This window comes from Gastrolobium bilobum, unplaced genomic scaffold (genome assembly GCF_033153095.1).
Source record: "Gastrolobium bilobum isolate Gb01-03AN ecotype WA unplaced genomic scaffold, APGP_CSIRO_Gbil_v1 utg42518, whole genome shotgun sequence".
In the NCBI taxonomy this organism is placed as follows: domain Eukaryota; kingdom Viridiplantae; phylum Streptophyta; class Magnoliopsida; order Fabales; family Fabaceae; genus Gastrolobium; species Gastrolobium bilobum.
This window is the reverse complement of record NW_026900044.1, coordinates 77,334-99,577: the sequence shown is the minus strand read 5'-3', so window position 1 is coordinate 99,577 and position 22,244 is coordinate 77,334. Positions and strand designations below refer to the sequence as shown.

Below are 22,244 nucleotides of genomic sequence, written 5' to 3'. Positions count from 1 at the left end.
CCGGAGTAACCGATGCTCTTCGGGATTCCGTTTGTCCCCCTGAGATTTTTTCAACTCATCTCCTTTCACCACAACTCAAATAAAGGAGCTGGAGGATATGAAGCTGAATTGCATGTAGATGTCCACCATGGTTAGGCCTTTGCTCACTTTGAAGACCAAGTTTCTTCGCACTCTGAACGAGTTAAATGCATCTCGGGAGGAGAGAGGCAAGACCGTTGCCGAGTTGGTCCAGGTGAAGAAAGATAAGGACCAGACAAACCGAGAGTTGGCCAAGGTGAAAGAGAATTTCACCAATCTTCAAAGGAAGCATAATGAACTTCTGGCTTTGCATGCTTTCAATAGTAAGTCCTTATCGGACTTCAAGATTATCCATGAGAGGGTCGTGTCAAAGCTGAAGAAGGCTGAAAATAGTGCTTTATTTTACCGGGGTGAACTTGAGAAGTCGATGGTGGGCTCCTTTAATAATGCATTGAATGAATTGAAGATAGTTAACCCGAAACTGCAATTTAACACAAACGGAATACATCCCAAGGCCTATGTCAGCAGGGGCAAAATTGTTGCTCCTCCACCAGAGTCTTGTTAACTCTCCCAAATGAGAGTTAATTTGGTATTTTTTTTTTTTGATAACATAATTTGGTATTTTTATGATGTATTTGCTGCATAAATTTCATATAAAGTGTCTTAATTGCATAAAAATTGAGCTAAATGTTGCTTATTCATGATTAAGTGCTTTGAGATGACTAAGTATGGAAAATGAGATAATATTCCTTGATTTTGTATAAGAAAAGATGATTTGTTGAGTGTTTGTCTTTGCAGGAAAAGTTGACGTCAAAATGCTGTAGCAGAGAAGCTGACGAAGTAATGATATAGCAATCGCTACAGCCTGACAGCGTGGACAAAGGAACAACCGAACTTTCAAATTTCAAAAGTTAGATAATTCCCAACGAATGGATAAAACACCAGCAAGCAAGGATCAAGGACGATTTCAAAGATTGAGTCTTATCCCAAAATCCCAAAGAACAAGGACAACAAACTCTTGTTCGATCAACCACAATATTGGCACAAGAAAATCAAGAAGATCAAGATCTTATCCAATCAAGTGCCAACAGCACAAGAAAATCAAGAAGATTAAGATCTTATCCAATCAAGTGCCAACAACCCAAGAAAATAAGGATAAGATAAGGCTGCAGCAGCACAACTCATGAATTTTCACCAATTAACCAACTACCTTTTCCTATTTAAAGAGGAGTCCCCTACAAATTCAAAGGGGGTGAGAGATGTCAGAAAGGCAAGAAAGAAGGGAGGGGAAGAATATAGTACCCCTCCCACGTTCTAGAGAGAGAAAGTAAGGTTCTTGGAGGAAGAAGAGCTGCTGGAGCATTGCTGGAGCAAGACCGTGACGAAGTTTTCCTACAGCACTCGCTTTCATCTTCTTTTCTGTTTTCCAAGGAGTTCTTTCTTCCTTTTCTCTGTTTTATTTAATTCCATTATGAGCTAAATTGCTCTATAGGTTAGGTGATAAAGTACCTATGCTGTAACATTGAGATGTATGCCTAAACTTTGTTTTATTAATGTTTAATTAGCTTTTCAACGAGTTTGCTTATTCTTATTCATGTATGCATGTCGAGAGATACATATGTGATATTGAGGAGGTTAGGGTCGAGAGGTTTCCGAATCCAGACCCTTGTTGAATTGTGTGGATTAATTAGGTTAAGAATAACTTGATTAAGTTGTGAGTAGAGAGATCATTCACACCACATAGCCTTTGAACTTGAACTTTAACAATTTAGTAATTAGTTATTGGGTATAAATGTTAGGTTGGCCAAAAGCCCTAGCATACCTTAGTGTTCGGTTACTAATTAAGCATTGATATAGCATCGTTATAGCATCGTTTCAGTATTGCTGTATCAAGGAAATTGAATCTGACCTATATCTCTTCCGTCATTTTAATACCTTTAATTAGCTTACTATTTTCTTAATTTAATTATCTTTTATTTTACAAACTCAATCATAAAAATTAATGCTTTTCTAGTTTCTTTACTTAAATAATCATTGTTTTATAAATAATCTCCGTGAGAACGATACTTGGACTCACACATCCCTTTATTACTTGTGACACGTGCACTTGCGTATTTGTGTGATTTATTTAATTGATTGCAAATTGCACAACAAGTCTCCAGCTTGTAACTCCGTGACTCAGACAAAAGGCGGAGAGGAAATTATGGTTGAAGGAGGTGAAGAGGTTAATACTCAACCTACTCAACTTGCTGAGGTCTCATTACCTCAATTGGAGACCCCTGCCACCCCTGCTGCGTGAAGGATCGGGATGTCGGTTGTTTTTGTAATGCTCATTTGTCTGGGGATTTTAAACCCCTTTTTGATTTGTAAAGAATATTGCCGGTTTTACTCCGATTTGCTTTCTTAAGATTTTTTGTTTATCTCACGTCTTCGTATTCTACTTTATACTTTGACGTTTTGCATTTCATATTTTTCGAGCAACCTTAGATGCATTTATCTAAGTTTTTTGATTGTCGTAAACTTCCTTGGTTGCCTGAGGCATTCGTTGAATGCTTCTTATCATCTTTTCAGGCTGAATTCTTAACTTAGTCAATTTTCTTAGCCTTTCTTAAAGCTTTATTCATGTTTCTCCCCATTTGAGATGGGTTATTTTTAAACAACTTGAATATACTTTCATTTTTGCAACTCGTGCATGTTACGAGTACCTGTATATTGACCTGGCCGAGATCAAAAGCATTATACGAATTTCGTTTTTTGTCATTTTCTATGACGCATGTTTATATTGACTTAACCATTTTGGCAAGCCGACGTTGATGATGGTGGTTGTCTTTGTTGACTTAACCGTTTCATCATAACCTGGATTTTATAATCTGGCTTTACCCAAGGTAAAGGCAGTATTGTCACTTGTCCCCTTTAAGTCCTTAAACCAAGGTAAGGAGCATTTCGACTTGATCAGAGTTAGTATGACAAATTGCACTTGCACCTCGGGATGTATATTGATGCATCAAAATTGAATAAGAATAAATCTTAAAAAAGAAAATTCCTAATTTATTGATATCAAATTTGTCGATTACATGAAATTGCTGGCATATTCGGCTTTAGTCAAATCCCTAAAAAGAAAAATAATTCGCCTAGAGAAAACTTCAAATAAATTGAAATATTTCAAATTCTCATAAGGTGGATCTCGGATTTAGCTGTAATATATTTTGAGCTTATCCGCGTTCCAGGTTCTCTTGATTCCTTTTGCTTCTATTGTTTCCAGGATATAGGCTCCTCTTCCAAGTTTTTCTTTAACTCGGTAAGGACCTTGCCAATTTGCAGCTAGCTTTCCATCTATGGCATTCTTGTTGCCGATGTCTGCTCTTCTGAGTACCAAGTCATTTTTCTCAAATATTCTTGGCCTTACTTTTTTGCTGTATCTGGCTGCTATTAGCTGTTTGGTCATCATATCCCGGTAGTGAGCTGTGACCATGGCTTCATCTATGAGATCTAATTCAGCAGCGAGCATTTTATTGTTTTCTTGTTCATTCTGCTTAATAGCATTCATTCTTCTCTAAGAGGGTTCCCCAATCTCCATCGGGATCATGGCTTCACATCCATATGTCGATCTGAAAGGGGTTTCCCCCGTTGCTGTCTGGGTACTTGTTCGGTATGCCCATAAGACAAAGTATAATTGATGAACCCAGCTTTCTTTGGCATCCATCATTCTTTTCTTGAGCCTGTCAACAGTTATCTTGTTTGCAGCTTCAGCTTGCCTATTTGACTGTGGGTGTTCCACAGATACGAAGAGGTGTTTGACCTTTAAGTCTTTCATCAACTCCTGGAACTATTTATCAGCAAATTGTGTTCCATTATCAGTCACCACCTCGGCCGGTATTCTAAACCTGGAAACAATGTTCCTTTCAAAGAACCTTTGTACCCTGACAGAGGTTATTGTGGTAACTGGTTCTGCTTCTATCCACTTGGTGAAGTAGTCTACGGCCACGAATAACCACTTCAGCTATCCTTCTGCAGCTTTGAAGAGTCCCAGCAAATCCATCTCCCATTTGAAAAAAGGGTCATGGAGTCGAGATGTATTTCAATTCTTCCGGTGGTGAAAGAGTCAGCTTAGCATGCTTCTGACAACTGTCGCATCTTTTGACATACTCTTTGGAGTCTGCTTCCATAGTTGGCCAATAATAGCCAGCTCGGAGGGCTTTTCTAGCTAGAGCTATGCCCCCCATGTGTTGACCATTGATCCCTTCATGTATCTCGGCCAACACATATTCTGCTTCTTCTGAGTTTAAGCATTTTAGCATAGAAATGTGCAACCCCTTTCTATATAGCTGGTCATCCACAATTGTGTATTGTGTTGCATCTCGGACCAACTTTCTGGACTCCATTGGGTCCTCATGCAATGTCCTTTTCTCGAAGTATGCCACTATGGGTTGCCTTCAGTCACTTGCCGAGGTGATTATCATCACGCAACTCAGCTCTGTTCTACTTTGCTGTACCACGGTTCTATGGTTTCCTGGGTTTTTTGTACTTGCCAATTTAGACAAGATGTTAGCTCGGTTGTTTTCCCCTCGAGGAATGTGAATGACTTTCACCTCATCAAACTCAGCCATCATCTCTCGAACCTTGTTTAAGTATTTCATCAGCAAAGGGCCTTTGGCCTAATATTTTCCTTCTATCTAAGAAGTCATCAGCTGGGAGTCACTGAAAATTTTAACCTTTTTAGCCCCGTGTTCCTTAGCCTGCATCAATCCGACTATTAGAGCTTCATACTCTGCTTGATTGTTTGAAGTTAGAAAACCCAGGTTCAAGGAGTGTTCTATTGCCACCCCTTCTGGACTTTCAAGTATAATCCCAGCTCCATTTCCTTTATCATTGGAGGATCCATCTACCTATACCCTCCAAGCGTTTTCAGCTTATCACATTTCTGGGTTAACCAGGGTTAGTTCCATTATGAAGTCGACCAAAGCTTGTGATTTGATAGCCTTCCGACTTTCATATGTTATGTCGTATAGGCTGATTAGTTATTCAATTGTCCAGTTAGTCATTCTTCCTACCAAATCTGGCTTATGCAACACCTGTCGTATAGGCTGATTAGTTCGGATTATTATCTGATATCCCTGAAAATATGGCTGTAATCTCCTCGCAGTAATCAATAAGGCAAAAACCACTTTTTCCAGCTTCTGGTACCTCAACTCGAGACCTTGCAAGCCCCTACTGACGAAGTAAATTGGCTCCTAACCTTTGTTGGTTTCTTTGATCAGGACAACGCTTATTGCCTCTTCCCCTACAGCCAGATACAGAATTAGAGTATCTCCTAGTTCAGGCTTAGACAACACTGGTGGGGTTGCCAAACATTTCTCGTCTTTGTCGAACGCGAATTGACATTTCAGGTTTCAACCTTGCACAACCTCTTTCTTTAGTAATTTGAAGAATGGGAGGGCATTTTCAGCAGACTTGGGTAAGAACCGGGTTAGTGCAGCCAACCTACCAGTCAATTGTTGAACCTCTTTCTTATTCTGGGGTGCTTTCATATCAAGCATTGCTTTGCACTTGTCAGGATTTGCTTCAAATCCCCTATGGGTTAGCATGAAACCCAAAAATTTCCCTGCTGGAACTCTAAATGCACATTTTACCGGGTTTAGCCGAATGCGGTATTTCCTAAGCTTTTGGAATGTCAGCTCCAGATCTCGGACATGATTCGTCATATCGAATGACTTAACGATCATATCATCGACGTACACTTCTACATTTTTGCCCAATTGATCCTCGAACACTTTGTTCATCATCCTTTGGTATGTAGTCCCAGAGTTTTTGAGCCCAAATGGCATCACGTTGTAGCAGTAATTGGCATTTTCAGCAATAAATGTAGTTTTTTTCTTTATCTTTAGGATACATCGGGATCTGGTTATAACCCGAATAAGCATCCATGAAAGATAGCAATTGGAATCCAGCAGAGTTATCCACCTGCTGGTCTATGTTAGGCATAGGATAAGAATCCTTTGGCATACCTTATTCAGATCCATGTAATCAGTACAGACCCTGCATTTGCCGTTAGATTTTTTAACCATAACAACATTTGCAAGCCAGGTTGTATATTGTATTTCACGAATGAACCCGACATCCAGTAACTCCTTAACATGTTCCTCCAGAACTTGTTTTCCTTCTGGCCCCAGCTTCCTTTTCTTATGTGAAACTGGTACTGATCAAGGGTAAACTGCCAACTTATGGCAGCAAAAGGTTGGATCTATGCCGGGAATCGCTGATGATTTCCATGAAAAGACATCTGTGTTGCTTTTGAGAAACCCGGCTAACTCTTCCTTAATGTGGGGATCTATGGTCTTACCAATTCGGGTAAATTGACCAGTTCTTTCCCAAGCACAAGGTCTTCTAATTCCCCATATGGTTCTGGTCTGGGGAATATTTCTTCTCTCATATCCAGTTCAACCACATTGACGGGTTTATCTGAATGATGAGGGATTACTTTCTTGCCGGCTTTATCCCCTGGACGTATCCGGGGTGGACTCAAGTGTTCGCCTTCATTCCCTTTGATTGTTTCAAAGTAACATTCTTTGGATTCTTTCTTATCACCACTGATGGTAATAATTTCGTTCTTGCTACTTACCATCTTTATCTTTTGATGCTCCGTGGAGACCAGCATGTCCTATTTGTGTATGGTTGGTCTTCTCAGAATTATATTGTATTCTGACGGGAAATCAGCCACTATGAATCTCACTCGTTCTGATTTGAATGCTTCCTTTGTTCCTAGGGTTAACATGAGATCTATATAGCCTTTAGGAGGTGTATTTTCTCCATTAAAAGCTATCAAGGTTGTCTTGCAGGGTTTGAGGTCCTCCTCATCAAGGTTCATCTTTTTGAAGGCACCCCATAGTATAATGTCGGCACTGCTTCGTGCATCTATGAAGATCCTTTTAACCCGGCAATTCACCAGGGTTCCGGTGACGACCAACCCGTCTACATGCCCTAGCAAAACACCTTGCATGTCTTCCTTTGTGAATTAGAGCAGATGAGGGTCTGGTTTGCTGGGGTCCTTATTAAATTTAGGACGATTCCGGATCGAAAGCACCTATTTTAGATACTTTCTCCTAGCACTGACAATGTCTCCTCCTCCTCCCAAAGCTCAACTGATCATATTACAATCGAATTCGACTTCTGAGAATTCATCGTTATTGGAATCATCTTTTTGGTTCCTCTCCTCTTTCTTTTTCTTCTCAGGGATCGAACTCTTGCTCCTCTTTCAGTTTCCAGTCTTTCTTTTAATATTTTTGGCACCCTGAGTTTTAATCACATACTGGCATAATTTGCCTTCTCTAACAAATTTCTCCACAGCATCTCAGAGATCCTAGCATTGATCAATGTTGTGACCCGGTCCATCGTGGAAGGCACAATTTTGGACTTATCCAAACCTCCTACATCGAATTTGGGCCGAGGTCTATCTACTTTCTTCATCTCCGTCATTGCCACTTCCCTCCAAATTTGAGAACGTGAGGCATTCAACGCTGTATACTTCTCATATCTTCCAACCCGGTCTTTGTCATCCAGGATCTTGCTTTTGGAATCTTTCTTTTTATTACCGGGTCGATCCTTTTCTCTTGGGGTTGGGCTCCTCCTTCTTGGACTAGCTATTTTACCCTCTTCTGATAGCGCATTTGCTATCTCCATTTGTTCGAGTTCCAATTATTTCTTGGAACGAGTTCTAAACTCCTCCAACGTCCTCTGTAGACTGACTTGGCTAGTCTAGATGATCCATCCAGGCCGGCCACAATGAGGTGGACATGGACACTCTCTTATAAACCCGGCACCTGCAAGGCAGCATCCTTAAACTTGTTAAGATATCTTTGGAGGGTTTCTCCGGGTTGTTGTCGTATCTTGCCCAGTGAGAATTCAGATTTTGGATGTTTTTATTGGTAGCAAAATTCAGAAAGAACTTTTCTCTAAATTCCTCAAAAGATCTAATGTAGTTGGCAGGGAGGGCTGAAAACCATGCCTGCGCTGCCCTAGTCAGAGTTATGGCAAATATCATATATATGATAGGTTCATCAATTCCTCGGATATACATGTCCGTATCAAATGCATTTATGTGGACTTGTAGGTCCTGACTTCCATCGTATTTCGGCAAGCGTGCCGAATCAAAATCCTCTGGGAAAGGAGCATTTAGTATTTCACCAGTAAAAAGGCTGTTATTATACTGCCCCCTACTGTATTTTCTCCTGTACCCATCGGGTCCCATGCGTCCTCTGGTGGCTTGAGTATTTTGGTTGGGGTGTACCCCATCTTGGTTTCTCTGCCCATTTGGTCCTGCCGAAGCATTATGGGTCAAAGTTTGCACATTAGCATTATGTTCCCCCATTCCGATATTCTCTGGGTTTAGACCCAACGTACTCCCAAGATTGGGCCTTACATTGTTTCTCGAGATTGTAGTCGATGCAACTCTAGGATTGGCCATTCCTTGGTTCTCTACCTCAGTAACCCAGTTTTGATGATCCGGGTTGTTGTTTCCTTCTCGGCCATTAGCATCTCTGCTTGGGGCCTCTCTCTCTCTCTGCAGACCATGTCATCCCCATCAAGCGCTGCTCCAACTCCTGCATCATCGTGGTACTTTGTTCTTACATTCTCTGGAAATCTTGCCGCTAGAGGTTATTACGATTCTCCATCTCCTCCATTCATCGCAAAACTGCAGCAATCACGTTTTGAGCAAGTCTGGAATCTGGATCTGCAGGTTGGGCAACGCGAGCAGCAGCAGTATCCCCAAGATGTTTGGGAGGATTATTCAAAGCTGGAGCTGCAACTTGATCATGGGGTGCGGGGGTGGAGGCTGTGTCTGACACATCCTCACTGACATGAACATGATCATAATCTATTTCATTCTCAGGCTGGTTTTGAGGTTGATTCACCTCTTCCAAGACTGGATCCAGCGGCTGATTTTGAGGGTGTGACTGTTGGCTATTACTCCTTGTTCGGACTTCCATCTTCGATCAGAATAGTGGGAATATCAAATTCAAAAAGAATTCCCCATAGACGGCGCCAATGTTCTGTCTTAGAGACAGAGATGTCCAGCCCAATGGACTGGTATGTTAATCTTGGATCTAGTGCCCTCTCCAAGGTATTATGAAGGAGATACCCTTGAGTCAAGCAGATCACTGTGCACAACGAACTAATAACGGCATTTGCCAATGGGGTGTGTGCGTGCGCACCTTGACAACATAACAGTAAGGGAGAAAACGTAACGTACCTTTAGGATTTACCTTTTATTTATATTGGTTACCTGTGGGTAGTATGATGTGGACATTTAGTACCTCTGATGAGGGTCCAGGCCTGTCTGCTACGCTGACATATTAGGATTAGTATCCTTGATGGATACTATCCGCAATTATACTTGATTTGAATCTTGGATTGCCCCTTATTGAGTCTGCGATTCAATGGGCACTTTATACGGGTCCATAACAATTATATAAATAATAAACAAAATATTAACCGAGGAATCAATTCAAATAACGCTCAATCAACTATATATAGAAGACTAAGCTGAGTCAACAATTTATAACTTATACTAGTATAATTGGCACCTATAATATTATTACTGTCCGTAAATGTCAAAAAAAGGATATGAACCCTATTTGTATGCTCTTTTTTTTATTTTTCTTTTTTATATCCTACCATTAGAATAAAAGAGCCCTCCATTGTTAAAGAGAAATTGTTCCTGTAAGTCTGTAACTATTTAAGTCATGAAAGATTAAAAACTATAAGTTTCTCCTTTTTGTTTTCCATAAATTCGGTTATACTTTTGCTCTAATCTTTCCCTATCTTCAACGATGGAACATGAATCTTTTTAGTTTAATGATGATTTTTATTCTTAAATATCTCCCTTAAATATTAAAGGCCTAATTCTACTTCATATAATTAAGAAAAAATAGCATTTTAATTTTGATATTGCTAGCCAAAGTTTGTAAAATCTACCATCTATTCCCGATACATAAATTATCTTAAGATCTAATTGAAAAATAAAATAAAAAAAATATTTCTTTATTGTTGGGTAGGTTAGGGTGAATCCGTGGCGGGGGACCTTTATCAATTGGTTAAGTCACACCAACTGTACCAAGTGGGTTAGACATCATCATGCCTCAATTCAAAACTGTAAGGGATTGGGTTCATGGATCCTTCCACTTATATGCATTTCACTTAGCCAATATCAACTAATGTGAGATTCCATCACACTTGAATATCCCAATAATCTCACCTTAAGTGTAAAACCCCATATTAGTATGCTCCCTATATTACTCCAAGGCCAAGTATTTGTCTTGAGTCAATCATTTGGCTAACCTAAGCCCAACCCAACTATAATATCATTGTCAGGTGAGCTAGAGGTAGTCCATGGTGGAAGACCACAACTATAATAACTCACACTATCAAGTCATATAAATAAGAAATTAAGCTAGTGTAAAATAAATAAATTAAATAATATAACCACTTACATATGACGCCCAACAACATGCAAGGATCAATGACTATCCCCACATACTAACACGAGACTTTTTAGTGTGCTTTATCCTCACTCACACACTTTTTGGGAAAAATTTTCCAGGAAGTCACTCATCCCAGAATTACTCCAAGTCAAGCACGCTTAACTATGGAGTTCTTCCATTATGGGCTACCGAAAAGTATATGCCTCTTGTTGGTATACCTTTCTTTCAGGTGTCGATTTGATTCATTCATGTACCCCTGCTGGAAGCCTGCCAGGAGTCACTTCTTGTCTGTACCCTTTCGGACCGGCGATCACTCCCTGCCCTCATCAACGCTCGAGATGTTACATTACACTACAGCAGTTCTATAAAGGCCAAGCTATTAAATGGTGTTAAGGGAATTTGTGACAAATAAGGACAAGTTAATCATGAAATTAACATGATAATATGAACAAGGATACAATTCATGCCCATCAAGTCATTTAGGGCCAAAAATATTATTGTGAAGGATTATAAGGGTCAAAGTGCAAATATGGTAAAGTTTAGGGACCAAATTGCAATTACGCAAAAATTAGTCTGAACTCAATTATTATGTGATAATATTATTCCTTAAGGATTTTAATGACATAGAAATGATATTAACTAAATTGGATTAAGTGGAAAAAATTAGATTTTAAGTGAATGTAAACCTAAGACTAAATAGCAATTTTCTTAAGTTAATAGTCGAAGTCAACTCAAAAAGGGTCTTAAGAGACTTAAGTGTGTTTTAAAAATACCATTCATCATCTGTTCCTCCCCAAAAACCCAGCCCCTTCATCTCCTTCTCCAAATTTTCACTTCATGATTCACTCACTTTCAAGCCTTGCAACTTTCATGAGTTGTAGCATAGGACCTTGTGAGCAAAACCCATAAGCTAGTTTACCTTGAGAAGGTCTTAAGAGTGAGATATGCCCTCTCCATTGGCATAGTTATTGTTCATCAAGGAAAAAAATGTTGTGTTTTGCTTGATTCCAAGCTTGAAGGTTGGTGTTCTCATGGTGTAAGACTTGTTTAAGGTGAGAAACTCCTTTTTAAATGGTTGAATCCTTGAAAATTTAGAGTTAGGTTTTCATGAATATTTGTGATTTTTGGGCTGCACCTGCATGTATTGAGGCATGGATATATGATGAGTTTTGATATTGGGATATTCTTTTGATGATTGGGGAGTTGATTAAACCATGTTAATGTTAAAAGTTTAAAAATCCTCATGAACCCTCCAAGAGAATTTTCGGCCATCATGCTTAAATGTGTGATGAAATTGTGTTTGAGTTGTTTTAATTATGAGTAACATTCCTTAGATATGGTAATATGTCACAGATTAATTGGTTGGTTGAGGAAAGCATGGAAATGAAGTGAATGGCCTAAATCCTATGTTATGTAATTTCGGCCATTGTTTTAAAATTAGCGTTTCAAGTATGTTCAATGTTATGTTAATGGTTTTTAAGACTCCTTGTACATGATGTTGTTGAGTGGGTTAATAAATTGTCATTTGAAGCATGAAAAGGTCATGAACACCTTTACGCTCATTTTCGGCCATATATGGAGAAACATTGTTGGAAGTTATCTTAATTTGATTTTGGTAATTTATAATGATCCTTGAACATGGTAGATAGGATTGAGCCAATTTGTTGGTGAATGAGAACTTGAAAACATGATGCGCCCTTTAGGGTATGGTTTCGGCCAAGTATGGAAAAATGTGATGGAAACTTGTTTAATTGATGTTTGATAATGGTTGTTAGTCCTTAGGCATGGTAATGTTGAATGGACTAAGAAATAGTTTTAAATGAAGCTAGGAATCATAATAACCCCTTAGGTGTATGCTTCGGCCACTTCATGGAAAAGGAATCTAAAAGGTTGTTAAATTCAAGTTGATGTTTAAAAACAAGTACTAGGCATACGACAAGTAAGCTTTAGGTATAAAAACCTAGCTTGGCCTAGTGTTCATATTAATCAAGTAATATGTGAACAATCATGTACAAATTAAATAATTGGCTATAACTTGTTTTTGTGGCATGAATTGACAGAGAAAAAGGTAATAATAACCATATGAATCACCATGTCCAATTTCAAAAGTAGCATACAAATGTATTGATTTCTTGAATTACAAGTGACATATGTTTTGGTAATTGAGGTATTTTCATTCATGGTAATAATGTTAAATCAAGGGATTTGATCTTGGAAGAGCAAGTTTCAAGTTAATCGAGCATTGGAAGCCCTAATTCTTGTTTATACAAGGATAGGGTGATTTTGGAGTGCAAGACAAGTGAAAAGTGGCACGGATAGCTTTCTTGGTCTTTAAGTAAGTGTTGACTTGGGAGCTTCAAGAGATAATCTCTTGGTTTAAGAGTTTTCTCCTACTTTGTTGTTCCACCACATGTGTAATAACCCTAATAATTAAGTTGCAATAAATAGAGAATTAATGTATAATTATAGGGTTAAATTAGGTGAAAATTCTAATTATGAATTAACATCACTTTTGGGGCAAAAGTGTAATTAATGAGAATGTTGGGTTAAATGTGCAATTTGTGCAAAGTGAGTGAGACCCAAAATAAATTAAAATAGTGACATATGCCTAAGGGACTAACTAAATAAAGAACCAAACCTAACTAGATAGTTAGGATTGAACCATGAAAGATGGAGAGAACCAAGGGGCAAGGTGATAATTTTGCCCCAAAGATATTTTCTCACCCACTCACTTTCTCTTTCACACTCACATCTTCCTCTCTTTCTCCTCTCCATCGTCAACCCTTCTCCCTCATTCAAACACCATTTTGCATTTTTTTCCATCTTAACCATCGACCCAGGAGCACGACGAAAGGAAGCCATATATTGCTATCACCATTTTTTCAACCATAGAATCAAGATAAAGAGCAATCATTCATCTCTCAAGAAACCATTTTCGTGCACCATATGGGGTTGAAATGTAGATGTGATTTTCTTGCATATGGAGCTTAGGAATCATTTCTTCTTGGTAGTAGGAGCTTGTTAGGTGTGAAAACCTTGATTTTCTTGTGTTTTGATGAGTTTCACAAAAAGGATCTTAGGGTTTTCATTAAGATTTTGGGGGTTCCGAAATTACACATAAATATATGGGTGTTATTGATTAACTCCTTGTTGTATATGTAGGATTTATGTTGATGATAATGTCATTGAAGTGGAACCATCATTGACATAAGATTTGGAGTTATTGAATTCTTCAAAGAGAAGGGTAAGCCCATAAAATCATGATTTGAAGATGATGAATAAGTGTTAGCTCTTGATTTAAGTGTGCATGTGATTATTGATTAACTTCCACCTTGTGTATAGTAGGGGTGTTCGTGGTTTGAATTGGATCGGTTTTGGAAGCAAAAGTCATCTGATCCAATTCCTTCGGTTTGATCATGTAATCATCCATTCAGTTTGGATTTTTTTTCAAATCCGATCTGATCCAATTTTTTTCGGTTTGGATTGGATTGATTTTCGGTTTTTGAAAAGCCTAAAATTTGTGTCATGATTATTGTGCAAATAACATATCTTTTGTATATATTGGCTTTGTAAAGTTTTTTTTTTTGAAATACAGAAGTATTAATAAACGGTAATATAGTTTTTTTTTGGACAATGAGATATGAAGCTCTACACAGATGAAATTTTGTTGATGAGATATGGCTAGATTTTTTATTGGGTTTAGTTGATAGGTTAATTGGTCTTGGGTTTAGAATTTTTTGGACTATAGTTGGGGAATGAACCAAATAGGTAGAGAAAAATTAATATATTAGATCAGTTTTCTTCAACCAAACCGAAATCCGATCCAATCCATTTAAAATTTGCGGTTTTTTTTCGGTTTTTAGTTTTTCGGTTTTTGGTTATCGGTTCGGTCACCGTAGTTTGAATCGGTTGATGAATATCCCTAGTGTATAGCTTGGATTTGTGTTGGTGATTTTGTGATATTGGCTTTATTGGAGCAAGAGGAGCTAGTCTACATAACTTGAAAGGTAAACTCTTGAACTTGGGGGGTTCTCCTTTATTGTTCCACCATACACCATAAGGAGTAATGATATGTCTAACATGGTGTGCATTGGTGTTGGAATTGGGTGTCAAAGCTTGAATTATGAAATGATAAATGAAGAAATGATAAATGCGTTATGTATTACTACATGATTGGATAGATCCCTAGCTAGGTGGATGTGAAATATGGACTTCCCTTAGTGCCAAAGTCATGTGGAACAACACTAAGTTGGTAAAGCCTAAGAGATGTGAATCCCTTATGTGTAATCTCTTAGGTGTGCTATATGTATAAGTCATGTATATGATGGATGAGAGATGTGAATCCCTTGTGTGTATTCTCTTAGATGTGCTTGATACTATTTTAATGTCTTTATATCTTGTAAGTGAACTCAAGGGTTGGAGAAGTCTCTAAGGATCTTGAGTTTACTGAGATTGTATCTCATCCCGTGTGGGGATTATATTTCAAGTACACCAAGGGTGGAGATGATGTCTCTCTTGGCAAAAGGTCAACCTGAGGAGCGATGATATGATTCCATTATTTTGATCCTGCTGACATAGGAGCATGCTAGGATTACATTTTGAGATGCTCATTAGACTTGTGTAATATGATGTGTTGAGATATTTGATCATGTATGTATCTATGTTAAAGGGGGCCATTGTGCCATAAATTATAATCTTAAACATGTAGGAGATGAGTATTTTGATGTATTGTAAACATAATGGAAGTTGAATATTGTGTTGATTATATAGAAATGACAATGTAAAACTTGAAGCTAAAGACATTGTGAATGTTAGTTTTAATTATGTAAAGTTTATGAATCTATGTTCAAATGATATGAATGTATAGAAGAACTTGATTAATGTTGAAAATTAACAATGAAAATGTTGAATTGGTCTATTAGGTGTTTTCGTACAAGAAATAGAGGTCCAAAGCCTCAAAATAATATTCTCATGTCCTGCGAGCGCGCTAAAATGCACTACGGGGTTTGGAAACAAAAATAACCTCTATCATTGAGTGCTAAAGCGCTTTAATGTGCACAAAATAACCAAAAAATAAAATTCTCCACTGTATTTGAGCGCTAAAGCACGCTAAAAATGAAGGAAAAAGGTTCAAAGAGCGCATTACCTGAAATCAACACGGACATGCATTAGAAAAATGGCCATAACGAGAGCTATAGAACTCCAAATTGAGTGTGATTTAAATCTATGCGAAGATAACACAAAGACCTTAAATTCTACATAATCTTAAAACCATTGGATGCAAGGATTAAACTCGGTTCAATTTTGAAGCTGATGCTTAATTTTTGAAAGTTTGGTTGGGAATAGCCACCTTGTGAGTTGCATAACTCGGGCTATACTTAACCAAATAATTAATATTATATGTTTTCGAAAAGCCAGTGATGTTTACTTTAACATAAAAAAATGAGAGTTAATAGTGAATTCATTTACTTTATAACACGTAATTAGTAATGACGGTTTGATGCATAGAACGAGTAAATAGCTTATCCTTTTGATTGTTAGTTAAATAGGGAACATAGGGACACCATTTAAACCTGATATGTTGATAAGAAAAGAAAAAATTTACTCATATATCCTATTTAATTACTCTGATTTTCTATTGCGCTTAATGTCATAGTTAATGATAATACACCGGGTGCATAAGGGGTGTTACAACAGGTCCATTGGGACTATGGTTTCATGTATGTATGATTGATGAATGTTGAGTACTTAGTATAGTTGCATTCATATAGGACATGTTCATGTTATGATGTGACATGTGGAATTATGGTTCATGGCCAATGAATGTATACATGTGTGTACCTTCCAGCCGGACACAACCTTTAGAAGTGTATAGTCTATATGGACACAACCCATGGACTATCATGTATGACTCCGTGAGGACTTAGGTTCTCGGAAGTATTTGTTTGTACCTTCCTTTCAGAATACAACCCCTAGAAATACGATCCTTAGGGACCAAGCCTTAGGATTATCATGCATAACTTTGTGAGGACTAAGATTCTTGGAGGTATTTTTGTGGACTCTCCTTGCGGGATATAGCCCCTGGAGGTCTCTTATATATTGTGGAATATATGATTTTCTCTATACTATGTTATCTGATCCTTCATGCAGGACGTGAACTCATGTGCGGAGAATCACTCCATAAACCGTGAGTTTACAAGATTTTTATCTAACCTCATTTGGGGACATGTTTCAAGTACTCTAGCAGTAGGAAAGCCCTTCCATGGCAAGAGGCCTGTACAGGGCTAGAGGACTCGACTGGAGCATGCTTGTAGTTTCTTTTGGGAGACTGTATATATATATATATATAATTATATATATAATTATTTTTCTTATGTTACATAAGATAAAAGTAATTTTCCTATACTCACAAAAGGAAGAGAGATGAGAGAGAATAAGAAAAAGAGAAAAAATTTAAAATGGGACCAACATAAAATTTGTATGTGTAGGAAGATTGTTTTATTTTATGTAACATAAGAAAAACAATCCCTATATATATATATTATTTTAGGTCATAATGTATGACCATTATTCACTGATGTATATGGCCTATTATTATTTTGAAATACATAATTAGACAGTATGTATGTTTATTTTGTTATTCAGATAAGTATGTATTTATTTAGTGACATGTTTCAATTATTATGTATGAGTATGTACGTTGACAAGTAAAGTAGAGGATATATGTAATGACACAGATTCAGTACATGTATTGGATTGGATTTTTCTGTATTTCAGGTGACAAGTTTAAATTTGGAATTTTATACCTGCATTAGTCCAATTTACAGTCATTACGCTGCCTGTTTGCCTCTGTCCGAAATGGTACATGTTATCATATTCGGATAGTCATTGATCATTGACTATGGTCACAGGGATTCAAATAATGATTTTGTACGTGTATGTCGGGTACAATTCATGGAAACAAGATAAATACTATTTGCATGACAATACGTAAGGAAAATAAAAATAAAAAGTTATCTCATGAAATTACCGCATTGTGTAATAGTGAAACTTTCATTTAGTCTTCATCTACTTTATTTAAGTAAGATGCGCTTTATATACCATTTTGCAAGTTAACAAACCATAATCAAGATGGGACTTTATAATCACCAATGGGCTAACCTACACGAACCGAAGCAATTGGACCATACACTATATCTCAACCCAAAGTCTTCAAATGGATTAAGAAGGCATTGAGTTTAGATATGATGTCGGACATACTTGTTACGGGTAATAATGTAGCTTAACCCATTAATGATGGTATTCCACCAAGAGCTCCCTCGCCTTTTAGTATTTATCCTAAAAAAGAGTTAAATGCTAAATTATTTTCATCAATATTAATTAATATTGACCGGTCTTTTATTATTTTTGGAGTTTTTGTAGCTTATATGCAACAATCATTTCGACCAATAAAATTAATTGATACAAGATTCTAAGATAGGTGAATATTCGAAGAATGTACTTTAAGTATAAACTTCCAATAGACTTTGACAGAGTCATCCTCACTTGTTCGAAGATGATTATTAAATGCATAAAACGTGTCAGGTTCATCGAGACCCAGCAACTATTTTAGTTCAAATCCAATATTATACGACAAAACAAGTGTGGAATGTAGAGCCAAAAATATGTGGTCCCAGAGGATTTCGCTAGGGTTTTGAATTTGAACTACGTTTGCCGGTGAACACATCGTGCTAGCCAAATGGATGTATATCGGATACCGGACTATATATATGAGTAACTCATAAAGATTCCCAAAAGGATATATATATATATATATATATATATATATATATATATATATATATGTGTGTGTGTGTGTGTGTGTGTGTGTGTGTGTGTGTGTGTGTGTGTGTGTGTGTGTGTGTGTGTGTGTGTGTGTGAGAGAGAGAGAGAGAGAGAGAGAGAGAAATTAGTATATATATTCAAGTTAAAATCACTCTTATATTATTGTATAATTTTTAAATTACAAACTGTTGAATTAATTTTTTTTAGTATGTATCAATATTATTGAAATACATATTTTTGAAATATATAAAAACAATAACCATCAATTGTATTATTAGTATTATTTTATTAGTAGATTTTCGAAACAATTGATTAAGGTTATGTATAATAATTTATTTAATAATTTAATGGATAAAAATCACATTTTATATAAAATCATTGATGGTGTAGAAATATTTTTCTGATATAAATTAATATCTACATATGAATATAGGAGTATGGATTGTTTTGTTCTGTTGTGAGGCTTAAAATTCTTATAGCATTTAATAACTCTTGATTTTTGTCGATTTAACCGTAAAAACATAACTATCCATTACCGTTTTTTATTTATTTATCAAATCTTGTCAATTTTGAACAAGAATATATAATCAAATGGTTCTTAATTTGATATATTTTAAAAGTATATATAAATGAAGTACTAAATAATTTTATGTTAATATAATATTTTATAATTGTGATATATATATATGATATCAACTATTTTTTTGGGTGGTTTATGATAGCATCTTTTAATTAGAGATAAGATTATTCTATTAAAAATTATTCAAAGACGTAGGAGTGATTTCAATTTAAAATATTATAAATCGCCAAAGGGTTTGTGAGTTTCTACATGCAATAGTGTTTGCATCGGTTGTGATTTATGCAAATTCACTACCTTCACATTCACTGTTTAAATTTGGCTAATTATCAACAGTGTCATCGTTTATTAAGTAAAAAAATCTAATTGAGAAGAAATAAATTTGTAGGCATATATTCTCACAAGAATTTTTTTTTTTTTTTTTTTGATAACATTCTCACAAGAATTTTCAATACCGTAATGTGTGTCACCTTAACTATGACATTAAAAATATTGTTAAAGAAACAACAATGACTTACGTCTTACACAACAAACCCACCGAATAATATAAAATGAAAACTTTTGTTGCTCCAAAATTGCCTCAAAATTTTCTCTCATGAGAACAGAAACAAGCTTGTAAAGATTTGTAGCAAAATTACTTCAAGTTTGTTTGGTGAACCCTAATTACCATTTTATTGCTCATATCGAGATATAATATGTCAAATTATATGACTAGAAAAAATATGTTAAAACACGAAAAAACATATTGAATTAAGCAAAACGATTCGACAAAACAAAAACCCTAAGCATCATAGTTATGCTAATTGCTAAGTGCGTCAAGTAAATCAACAAAGACGGTTAAATCTGATATTCATATATATAGAGGCACGAGGCAAACATATTTTCATCTAAAGAATCTATATATCACCTATAGGACTTAAAGCAAAACTACCATTGTTCCCCACCGATCAGTTTTTCAAAGTGAGAAATCTTGAATTGCATCTCGATTAGCTGACATTTACAGACAGGTTAGTAAGATCCAAATAACAGGAAACAGGCTTAATCCGTTAGCCTTGTTTACTATGATTAACTATTCCATTTTGGTTCTCTTATGCTTCTAGCTCTTCGCTATTCAATTTGGAGTCCAAAAATCTTGTGAGAGGGACCGAGAAATTCAAAATTCACACTAATTTAGTCTTTTTGACCGTAACAATGTGTTTTTGGAAATATTTCACCGGTTTAGTTTTTTGACCAAACGTATTATCAGGGACTAATGCAAGAAGACGCGCATCAGGTGACTACACCTATAGTCGCGCACCTGACACATGCATGTATTATGTGGCAGACAAACTGAAACATATATCTGATACTTACGTGATTAGACTGAACTGACACGATCAGACTGGACGGACTGAAATGCGCACTGGTACTAACGTGCCTAGAGGCATATATGTGCATGTCTTACTTATGTTATCACATGAAAAACACGTGTCAGGTGCGCGACTAAATGCGTAACCACTTGATACGCGTCTTTCTGCATTAGTCCAGTAATATGTTTGGTCAAAGAACTAAACTAATGGAATATTCTGAATAACACATTTGTTAGGTCAAAAGCCCACTAATTTAAGTAGTCGGATTTAAAGAAATGTTAAGTTTTCTCCTAACAACTTAACAAGGACAAAGGGAGATGAACCTATATTAAACTACCCTTTTTTGGTGAAAATATTAGACTATCTTTATTTTAAATTTGAATATAATTTGAGAAAAAGGTTTGACGAATTTGAGGAGGGGCACCTAGCTCCTAGGTGATCTTTGACTTCACCACTACCACTCCTCCAAGTCCAGCCACAAAGTAAGGGGATTAGTAACTTCAAAGTTTTCTTTTCGATTCTTCTATTTTCTCCATCTCTAATAGAGATTAACTTATGCAGAGTACCTATTGCAAGTACTCACCCGTTTACTCGTGGCTGAACTTGGAACAATGGATCAGCTGGGAGCATCGGAGAACCAGGATGCAACAACTTCAAATTAAGTTACTCAAATTCCCAATTTACAAGTCAAGATGATGCATATGGTATTCTTAATTGCTTGTGATTTCTGGAAATAATTCTTATCATTGGACAGACCACAAATACAAAGATTGGCTATAAATTACATGATTCTCAAGTCACTACATGTTAATCTAGTGTCTAAAACCCAATAATTTCAACCCTGGACATAAGATCAGCACTAAAACACACCCATATACATATATTGGTCACATTATATAAAGATACAAGCACCTTGAATATGTAAAAATTATAAAGTTGGGAGAAAACTAGAACATCAACAACAACTAAACAGCTTGAAAATTCCCCGGGACTGAAGGCCACTCTACTCCTACGAATCACAATGATTAAAACTTAACAGTGGTTGCTTTCCATGGTTTTGGTGAGTTACATCAATAATTATTATATGTTTCAATATTGATTTCATCAGTGTTGTTAGCCTTATTTTGATTAGCTTTCTCACCCTCCAATTCCCTATACTTATACAAATACCTTTTGAGTGGCTCAGAGTAGTCATCAAACCCTAGGGTAGCCAAGGCCCAGCAAATATCATCTCCATTAACGGTCTTGCGCTTCTCCTTGTGACACTTGTCAGAAGCTTCCCCGGTAACAAAGCTAATAAACTCTGACACACATTCTTGCATGGTTTCTTTAGCTTCCTTTGAGATTTTGGCGTTAGGAGGCAAGATTTGCTTCATAATCCTCCCCACATTAGCTATTGGAAGCAATCGATCTTGCTCTTTAATGAACCCATCCTGAGAAGAGGTTCCACTTGCAGTTGCAGCTGTGAAATTGTACTTAAAGTCTTCTCTGTCTGAGAGTACTTTGCCTCTATTATCACCCATTTGTATCTATAAAGAAGGGTCGATTTTGTTATCCAAAAAAAAAGAAAAAAACAAGGGTCGATTTTAATCGTGTCAAACACAGACACGTTGCTCACAACGGTGATCAAGTACCCCTCTCTCTATATATAAATATATTCGAGCTCTTATGCTTATGCAAAATGTGCATATCTATGTGTATGTGCATCATATAATTTTTTATTTTATTTTTTTTCACCATATAATTATCTGTATTGATGACATGGCACCTTATGAACAAGAGCAAGTGAGTTTTATGTGTTAGGGAGTTTGGATGGAAAAGAAAATGATACAAGAAAAAGGAAGAGAATGAAGGAAAGAAAAATAAAAGGTATTTTTTTTTTAAGTTAAAAATATGATAACCGAGAAAAATGGAGAGTTAATGAGATATTTTTATAATTTTATCTATTTTAAAAAAATTAATATAATATATTTTACAAATTAAATTAAATTTAAAAAT

General features: G+C 36.4%; 1 protein-coding gene across 1 annotated transcript; it reads right to left on the bottom strand.

Annotated features, from left to right (window-relative positions):
* Positions 1 to 21,260: 21,260 nt before the first annotated feature.
* On the bottom strand, positions 21,261 to 21,844 carry LOC133294997 (nuclear transcription factor Y subunit B-5). Its single transcript, XM_061493776.1, has one exon. It carries the CDS (start codon positions 21,767 to 21,769, stop codon positions 21,317 to 21,319), a length of 453 nt encoding a protein of 150 aa, XP_061349760.1. The 5' UTR covers positions 21,770 to 21,844; the 3' UTR covers positions 21,261 to 21,316.
* Between the last annotated feature and the right edge of the window lie 400 nt (positions 21,845 to 22,244).

Excerpts from the sequence above, each read along its gene's own strand:
- LOC133294997 (XM_061493776.1), bottom strand. The coding sequence starts at position 21,769 with ATGGGTGATAATAGAGGCAAAGTACTCTCAGACAGAGAAGACTTTAAG.